Here is a 10,085-nt window from a genome sequence, read left to right as displayed (position 1 = left end):
GATGCACTGCTCTGTTGTTCTATTAATAAGTGTCACGAGCGACGCACTGCTCTGTTGTAAATGTCATTGTATATTTTTATTGAACTATTTTATCACACTTTTTTACTCTGTCTATTCTTTTATTACTGCCTATTCTTAAACTGAATGAAACCGTAAACAGAGAGGCCTATTGGGATGTGAAAAACTGGGATTTACCTTACTTTTTTTTAATTATATTTTTATGCTCTCTTATGCCTGTATTTTTTTACTGCTGTGAAGTTGAACTGCAATTTCTGTATGAAAAGTGCTATACAGGGCGTCTGATTGGCGCGCGCCTCTAACGCAGGATACGCTGGTATCGAGCCCAGCTCTCGGCGTTGCTACCGGCTTGGCCGGCCGTCATACTAACACAATTGGCAAGTGTTAGAGGGTGGGAAAGCTGGTGGGTGGGGATCGGACGTTGTGGACAGCGACTCCTACAGGTCGGTTTGGTGACGCCGGTGCGGCGGAAGCAGGACATGACGGGGGCAGCGTGAGCCTCCCACGCGTTACTCCTCGCCACTGAGAGTTCGAGCTGCTGCGGCGAAAAGATGCGACAGGCCGCCTCCTCGTGTACCGGAGGGGACACGTGATGCAAGGCTTCTATCCTCACTACAGCCGACCAGTGGGAGGCATAGTCTAGCAACGTTCAAGACAGGGGAGGGAAGAATTGGATACACGAAATTGGGATGGGAGAAAAAATTGAAAATGGGGAGAAAAAGTGGACCAAAAAAAGAAAAGTGCTATACAAATAAAGTTTATTATTATTTATTATTATTAACATCACAGAGGACCTGGGACGAGCTCACCGGCCAGGTGTGGAAGAAAGCTCACCGGCCAGGTGTGGAAGAAAGCTCACCGGCCAGGTGCTGAAGAAAGCTCACTGGCCAGGTGCTGAAGAAAGCTCACCGGCCAGGCGGTGAAGAAAGCTCACCGGCCAGGCGGTGAAGAAAGCTCACCGGCCAGGTGCTGAAGAAAGCTCACCGGCCAGGTGCTGAAGAAAGCTCACCGGCCAGGTGGAGAAGAAAGCTCACCGGCCAGGTGGAGAAGAAAGCTCACCGGCCAGGTGGAGAAGAAAGCTCACCGGCCAGGTGGAGAAGAAAGCACACCGGCCAGGTGCTGAAGAAAGCTCACCGGCCAGGTGCTGAAGAAAGCTCACCGGCCAGGTGGAGAAGAAAGCTCACCGGCCAGGTGGAGAAGAAAGCTCACCGGCCAGGTGGAGAAGAAAGCTCACCGGCCAGGTGCTGAAGGTACAACGGCGCCTCCTTCACCTCAGGTGGCTGAAGACGTTCGGCACGGCGCCCCAGATCCTACAGGCTTCTTCAGAGGCACAACCTGCATCACCGCCTTGTGTGGAAGCTGCTCTGCCCTCGACCGCAGAGAGCGACAGAGGGTTGTGAGGAAACAGCCCAGAACATCGGTGGTTGTGAGGAAACAGCCCAGAACATCAGTGGTGGTGAGGAAACAGCCCAGAACATCGGTGGTTGTGAGGAAACAGCCCAGAACATCAGTGGTGGTGAGGAAACAGCCCAGAACATCGGTGGTGGTGAGGAAACAGCCCAGAACATCAGTGGTGGTGAGGAAACAGCCCAGAACATCAGTGGTTGTGAGGAAACAGCCCAGAACATCAGTGGTTGTGAGGAAACAGCCCAGAACATCGGTGGTGGTGAGGAAACAGCCCAGAACATCAGTGGTTGTGAGGAAACAGCCCAGAACATCAGTGGTGGTGAGGAAACAGCCCCAGAACATCAGTGGTGGTGAGGAAACAGCCCAGAACATCAGTGGTGGTGAGGAAACAGCCCAGAACATCAGTGGTGGTGAGGAAACAGCCCAGAACATCAGTGGTGGTGAGGAAACAGCCCAGAACATCAGTGATGGTGAGGAAACAGCCCAGAACATCAGTGGTGGTGAGGAAACAGCCCCAGAACATCAGTGGTGGTGAGGAAACAGCCCAGAACATCAGTGGTGGTGAGGAGCAGCCCCAGAACATCAGTGGTGGTGAGGAAACAGCCCCAGAACATCAGTGGTGGTGAGGAGCAGCCCAGAACATCAGTGGTGGTGAGGAAACAGCCCAGAACATCAGTGGTGGTGAGGAAACAGCCCAGAACATCAGTGGTGGTGAGGAAACAGCCCAGAACATCAGTTCAAATGTGCAGGAAAGGTCATAAAGCCCAAGGGCTTATACATACGCGACCCCCCCCCCCTCTTAAACCTATATAGAATAACTACACAGAACCTCCCCCCCCCTCCCCCCACACACATTATGCGCAAACACACATGCGCATATCACTCTCTCATACACACAGTCACAGATATACAATACAGCATTATACAACAATTACAATGTTGAAATTTTTTTTGAAAAAAAGACTGCTCACAAATACACAAGGACACTAAAGACTACAGGATCTGTAGTTATTTTTTAAGCTTTTTTTCCGAATCTACAGTATTTAAAGTGGAACATGTTTCTGTTCGATTTTCATCATTCGTTCCACATCTCATTTGCACACACTACACCCACACAGTGTTTAAGCCAGAGCTACTTTATCAGTGATTCTACTCCAACTGTGCACACATCACACCCACACTGTGACTATTGTATTGTAAATTAATGCTATTTCTAAATAATTTTTTTTAAGCTTTACTACTTAAATCTGTGTTGTACTACTGTATGTCGAGGCTGCTGCTACTGTAGGTACTGCTGCTTACTGCAGCTTTGTTTTGATACCCCAGACTGCTTGTTAAGGTAAATGTCCTTTTCAACAAGTTAAATAGGTCTTTGAGTTCTTAAAAAAAAAACTGCATTCTAGCAGCCTCTATACCTCTCTGTTTCAGTCCTGTTCTCATTCTAGCCGCCTCTATACCTCTCTGTTCCAGTCCTGTTCTCATTCTAGCAGCCTCTATACCTCTCTGTTCCAGTCCTGTTCTCATTCTAGCAGCCTCTATACCTCTCTGTTTCAGTCCTGTTCTCATTCTAGCAGCCTCTATACCTCTCTGTTTCAGTCCTGTTCTAATTCTAGCAGCATCTATACCTCTCTGTTTCAGTCCTGTTCTCATTCTAGCAGCCTCTATACCTCTCTGTTTCAGTCCTGTTCTCATTCTAGCAGCCTCTATACCCCTCTGTTTCAGTCCTGTTCTCATTCTAGCAGCCTCTATACCTCTCTGTTTCAGTCCTGTTCTAATTCTAGCAGCATCTATACCTCTCTGTTTCAGTCCTGTTCTCATTCTAGCAGCCTCTATACCTCTCTGTTTCAGTCCTGTTCTCATTCTAGCAGCCTCTATACCCCTCTGTTTCAGTCCTGTTCTCATTCTAGCAGCCTCTATACCTCTCTGTTTCAGTCCTGTTCTCATTCTAGCAGCCTCTATACCGCTCTGTTTCAGTCCTGTTCTCATTCTAGCAGCCTCTATACCTCTCTGTTTCAGTCCTGTTCTCATTCTAGCAGCCTCTATACCTCTGTTTCAGTCCTGTTCTCATTCTAGCAGCCTCTATACCTCTCTGTTTCAGTCCTGTTCTCATTCTAGCAGCGTCTATACCTCTCTGTTTCAGTCCTGTTCTCATTCTAGCAGCCTCTATACCTCTGTTTCAGTCCTGTTCTCATTCTAGCAGCCTCTATACCTCTCTGTTTCAGTCCTGTTCTCATTCTAGCAGCCTCTATACCTCTCTGTTTCAGTCCTGTTCTCATTCTAGCAGCCTATATACCTCTGTTTCAGTCCTGTTCTCATTCTAGCAGCCTCTATACCTCTCTGTTTCAGTCCTGTTCTCATTCTAGCAGCCTCTATACCTCTCTGTTTCAGTCCTGTTCTAATTCTAGCAGCCTATATACCTCTGTTTCAGTCCTGTTCTCATTCTAGCAGCCTCTATACCTCTCTGTTTCAGTCGAAGATAATTATTTTAAATTTTTTTAATAGAATTGATATTCTCCTTTGGTTCATTACAATTTACTCAAGCCTAGTAACAGACACACTATTTCTGACACTGATCCATATATGTCCCTAGATTCAGATACCAAGAACATGCAAATGGACCATTTAAAAAAAATTGTAAATGTTTATTCTACGTCCTTATGGAATGAGTGACATAAAAAGAAAAAATGTAAAAAAAAGAAAAGTAAAAAAAAAGAAAAAACATTATAATTTATAATTTTTTTGGATGGAAGAGCCGCACATTGACGGGCGAGCCGCGGGTTGGCCACCCCTGAGCTACAGGCTAACCTTGAAGTGTGATGATAGGGAGTGGAATGTAAATAGTTCTTTAGACAAAGTGAATTTGTAATTTTTATTTATTTGTTTGTTTATTTAGCATATTATATTTTGATTATATATGTGTAACATATTTTACAATACATAATTTTCTTTTAAAGCAAATTTGCACGTTATTTTATTTTATCTTAACTGGTGGGCAGTCCCAGTACATGTGCATAAATGTCCCCTCGTCCCCATTTGTACATAAGGAGCATTTGGAGTCTTGTTTAAGACCCATTCTGTTCAGTCTTATAGGAGTCAAGTATGTCCTATGAATATAGTTAAGATTGATTTGTTGATGGTCCGGGTTCCTTGATGCAAGTCGAACATTTGCCCAGGCTTCTTGCCAATCAAAATCTTTTTCCAGGTCTGGTATATCCCTCCTCCAAATAAAGTCTAGGTGGAGGGTTTCATACGAGGCCGTTAGTAATTGATGATAAAAATCTGATACAAAACCTCTCGATGTCTCTCTTTCATAAAAAAAATTGTGGTATCTGTGGTGTGCAATTGGTATCCTTAATGGAACACTGTGAGCCTTCAAACTAGGGATGCTCGATATTGGCTTTTTTACCGATACCGATATACCGATATTGTCCAACTCTTAATTTCCGATACCGATATCGACCGATATCACATTTGAATGCCGATATCGGCCGATAATATCGGTAGGCCGATAATATCGGACATCCCTACTTCAAACATAACAATAATTGTGCGTAAAAATAATATGTGGAACCGGTGAGATAATTTTTTTTTCTATTTCATCATAACTACAAATACCCTGTTTGTTGAAAACATCTCCTAATGTATGTATGTCTTGCTTTTCCCATCTAGGGAATCTTATAGGTCGTTTTCCAATCAGGAGTGCATTGTTATTGAATAAGGGAGTATGATTATGCCATTTATGTGGGTTAGAATATTTCTTTTGTGTTTCACACCATATCCGGATCGCATGAGTAATTATGGGGCCAAATTTCAGTTTGCATTGCTTAATTGATACCTTGGTGTATACTATGTCCTGCAGTCTCTGTGGTGCTACTATATTTACTTCTAAATTTCTCCAGGATACTGATGCTTGGGGTTCAAACCAGGTTGTCAGTGGTCTTAAAGTGTACGCCTTGAAATAGTGGAAACAATTTGGAAATGCCATCCCTCCGTCGGCTTTGTTTCTCTGTGTGGTGGATCTTTTTATACGTGGTGGTTTGTTATTCCAAATAAATTTATATGCGGAAGAGTGTAATTTTTTCCAGTAACCATCTGGAGGGGGTAACGGAAGCATTGAGCGGATGAAGTTGATTCTAGGTGTAGTGGCTATTTGTCAACAACAACTAATAAAAACTAAAAAGCCACTGAAGCACCAGGGCAGCGAATCTCACGCAGATCAGGAAGTCCATTGTCCAGACAGCATTTGACAGTTCTGTGGTGTTTATTGTCTGTTAATCAAAGAATACAGAAAAATTATGTTTGATTCTATATGATCTCCTGACGCTGGTAAAAACCATATACCTTCATCCTTTTCCTAACCCCATCCTTTCTAATACTGCCCATAGATACGACCATTCCAGCCTATCAAAAACTTTCATTGCATCCAGGGACAGCATCGCCTTAGGTGTGGTGTCGTCCTTGCTGGCATCTAGTACGTATAGTAATCGTCTTATGTTGTCAGTGATCAAACGGTTTCTTATGAAATTAGGGACTCTTGTGGCTTCTTGTGGCTTCTTGTGGCTTCTTGTGGCTGCTTGTGGCTGCTTGTGGCTGCTACCCGAAAGGATAGTTTGTGCCGCAGCCTCTCACTTATATAGCGGGCGGGGAGCGGTTCTAGAATGTTCAGCTATGACATCATCACGAATCACGAACGTTCCAGAATGTTGATGACAGAGCTAATGTTCTAGCCTGTTCTAGCCGGTTCTACTATGACATCATACTTAAACTTAAACTTGAACACGGAGGCAGTTACAACAATACGGAAGTGGACCCGAAGGCCAGAGTTGACTATGGAGGGCTCCAAGTCTTCCAGCACCACCATGCAGGTGAGCTTCGTCTGCCAGCGGTGCAGTCAGCCTCTCAAGCTGGACACGTCCTTCAACGTGCTCGACCGGGTCACGATCCATGAACTCATCGCTCCATTGGTCACGGTGACCCCCAGCAAACAGGCTGACGGCCATGAAGGGGAGCCGGCACCAGAGGAGAACTTTGTGGAATCCGAGCAAGATGGGGTGGCCAGGAAAGACATTCCTCCTGCAAGGATGAAGTCCACAGAGAGCCCCAACAGTTTCACTCTGATTGGAGAAGCTTCTGATGGTGGCACCATGGAGAACCTGAGTCGAACGCTGAAGGTGACCAGTGACCTGTTTGACATCATGTCAGGCCAGGCTGAGGTGGACCATCCTCTGTGTGAGGAGTGTACTGACACCCTGCTGGATCATCTCGACACGCAGCTCAACATCACAGAGAACGAGTGTCAGAACTACACGCAGTGCTTGGAGCTGCTGTCTCAGCTGCAGGTGGAGGAGGAGGAGAGCCTCCTGCTGGAGCTGCAGCAGCTGAGGGAGGAGGAGGAGGCTCTGGTGCAGGAGCTGGAGACGGTGGAGGAGCAGCGGGCCGCTGTGGCCCAGGACCTGGCCCAGGGGAGGAGTCACTCCCTGCAGCTAGACACAGAGGAGCTACAGTATCAGAAGGACTACAGTGAGTTTAAGAGGCAGCAGCTGGAGCTCGACGATGAGGTGAAGAGCGTCCACAACCAGAAGGGTTATTGTCAGATTCAGCTGGACCGTCTGAAGAAGACCAACGTCTTCAACGCCACCTTTCACATCTGGCACAGCGGTCAGTTTGGGACCATCAACAACTTCCGTCTGGGGCGACTGCCCAGCGTCCCTGTGGAGTGCAATGAGATCAACGCAGCCTGGGGACAAACGGTCCTGCTGCTGCACGCGCTGGCTAACAAGATGGGCCTGCGCTTCCAGAGATATCGTCTTGTCCCATATGGAAACCACTCTTACCTGGAGTCCTTGACGGACACGTCCAAGGAGCTTCCTCTCTACTGCTCGGGGGGTCTGCGTAAGTTTGACCACGCCATGATGGCCTTCCTGGACTGTGTGCAGCAGTTCAAAAAGGAGGTGGACAAAGGAGACACAGGCTTCTGTCTGCCGTACAGGATGGACGTGGAGAAGGGGAAGATCGAGGACATCGGAGGGAATGGCGGCTCGTATTCCATCAAGACGCAGTTCAACTCAGATGAAGAGTGGACCAAGGCCCTCAAGTTCATGTTGACCAACCTCAAGTGGAGTTTGACCTGGGTGTCCTCGCAGTTCTACAACCGATAGTGGAGTTTGACCTGGGTGTCCTCGCAGTTCTACAACCGATAGCTACACTGCTGTTATTGCTGTAGGAAAATATGTATTTTGACACAAATACTAGGTTCGAATTAAAATCGGTTCGGTTCGGATGGAAATAAATCCAATCAGTAATATCAAAAATGTGTGCTGTCATCGTTGCAGTAGAGGAAGTGACCGGTAACTGCCTCCGTGTTCAAGTTTAATTCAAGTTTAAGTTTAAGTATGATGTCATACACTGTAAGATTTTTCACTGTAAAGTTACAATAAATTACTGGGAATATTTTGCATGACTTTTACAGTAAGATTCACAATAATTTACTGTGAATGGCTTCACAGCAATGTGTTGTAATTTCACAGTACTGGTAGTACAATACATTGGTGTAATTTCACAACTTCATACTGTAAGAAATTACTGTGGGGGAGCTCCAGTAGCTCACCACGTACCGCGAGTGCTATTTCAGCGCCGTGGACAACCGCGCTCGCGCGGATCTGGGGCTGAGCGCGTTCGAATCCCGGACGGCAGCCGTGCCTTTCCCAGAGTGTCTTCCCCCCCATCTGAACCCTTTCAGCCTGCTTCTGTCGGTCGAACTTGACCAAGTATGAGTGCGATGAAAAAGCGATAAACGCTAAAAAGAACCAGCTGACTGGTCAAAGTTTAAAAAAAAAAAAAAATTACTGTGATATCACATTATTTTGTTGTATATATATTACAACAATGTATTGTGACTTCACAACATCAAATTGTAAGAAATGTACTGTAATATCACATTATTTTGTTGTATATTTGTAACGGATGGTATCGTGAAGCGCAGTCAAGAAGGGCTGGGGTGAGTAGCGGTGCTATGGGTTAAACTCACTCTCACATCCTCAAAAGACAGATAGACACGTTGCGAAGTAGTGAATTCACCTCTTGGTATAGCGGTCTGTGTTGTTGCCTGCGACGTGGGAGACCGGGGTTTGACTCCCACTCGGACTTCCCATCGAAGTTTAAGGTGACGTTGTCACAACCGTTACATATATATTACAACAATGTATTGTGACTTCACAACATCAAATTGTAAGAAATTACTGTGATATCACATTATTTTGTTGTATATATATTACAACAATGTATTGTGACTTCACAACATCAAATTGTAAGAAATTACTGTGATATCACATTATTTTGTTGTATATATATCACAACAATGTATTGTGACTTCACAACATCAAATTGTAAGAAATTACTGTGATATCACATTATTTTGTTGTATATATATATTACAACAATGTATTGTGTATTTACAATAGCATACATGTATTTTTGTAGTCCAGCTCCAGTACACTTCCTGAAGCTCACACTTTGGTTTCCTGTCGTGATTAATCACTTCATCCAATAGTATTTTGACATGAAACTATTATATGAGCTTCCTCCACAAGTATACTGGAGCTGGGGACTATAGAGTTATGCATGTCTATCATTGTAAATTGACTTATTTTGCCAAATTATATAATATAATAATTATTATTTTTCAATTATTTTGTTGGCAAGTCTTTTGCATTACTTTTCAGACTTGCCAACAAAATAATTGAATAATAATAATTATTATTATATAATTATAAATAATTTGGCAAAATAACTGTCAATTTACAATGATATGCATAACTGCCCAGCTCCAGTATACTTCTGAAGGAAGCTCATACAATAGTTTCCTGTCAAATACTATTGGATGACGTGATTAATCACGACAGGAAACCAAAGTGTGAGCTTCTGCCTGGAAGTATACTGGAGCTGGACTTAAAAAAATCCACGTAGTCTATTGTACATTAAAAACAACAGTCCAAACGCACAAATGAGGCATTTATTCTCAAAAGACAGAATTATTACAAATAATTATATACAAAGAATTACAAAGAATTATATTCTTATTCTTGAAATGATATCGGTTGATATCGGTATCGGAAATTAAGAGTTGGACAATATCGGTATATCGGTATCGGTAAAAAAGTCAATATCGAGCATCCCTACTAGTGAAGCACTGCTTCACGAGAATTCATGCAGAAACCTCCACTGGAAGACACTGAGGAGTTCCTCCTCCCTCTGAGGCTAGACGCTGATGGTAGAGACGACACTGAAGAGTTCCTCCTCCCTCTGAGGCTAGACGCTGATGGTAGAGACGACACTGAAGAGTTCCTCCTCCCTCTGAGGCTAGACGCTGATGGTAGAGAAGACACTGAAGAGGTCCTCCTTGAGCCTGACTGATGGAGCTGCCTCTATGGAGACCCTGCAGGTGTCAGCTCTGGGGGTGGAGGGGTGGAGTTGCACGCACAAATGACTCACTGCAAAGATGAGACGTTTGTGCAGAACTGAAACAGAATACATGCATGCACACACACTCACTGGTAACGAGTCAGTGGCAGTGTGATTGGTTCCCTTAGATTAAGGACTGATTCTGATTGGCTTGCTGAGATGAGGGAAATCAGGGCCAACCCTGATAGGATAAATGGGAA

General features: G+C 44.7%; 1 protein-coding gene across 1 annotated transcript; it reads left to right on the top strand.

Annotated features, from left to right (window-relative positions):
* Positions 1 to 6,254: 6,254 nt before the first annotated feature.
* Positions 6,255 to 7,583, top strand: LOC311247597 (beclin-1-like; the record flags this gene model as incomplete). Its single annotated transcript, XM_084338626.1, has 1 exon — positions 6,255 to 7,583. One exon carries the CDS (start codon positions 6,255 to 6,257, stop codon positions 7,581 to 7,583), a length of 1,329 nt encoding a protein of 442 aa, XP_084194752.1.
* Positions 7,584 to 10,085: the final 2,502 nt, after the last annotated feature.

This window comes from Notolepis coatsorum, assembly GCF_963971535.1.
Source record: "Notolepis coatsorum genome assembly, contig: SCAFFOLD_730, whole genome shotgun sequence".
NCBI lineage: Eukaryota > Metazoa > Chordata > Actinopteri > Aulopiformes > Paralepididae > Notolepis > Notolepis coatsorum.
Note: the sequence above shows the minus strand (reverse complement) of the source record. Positions and strands in the feature narration are given on the sequence as shown.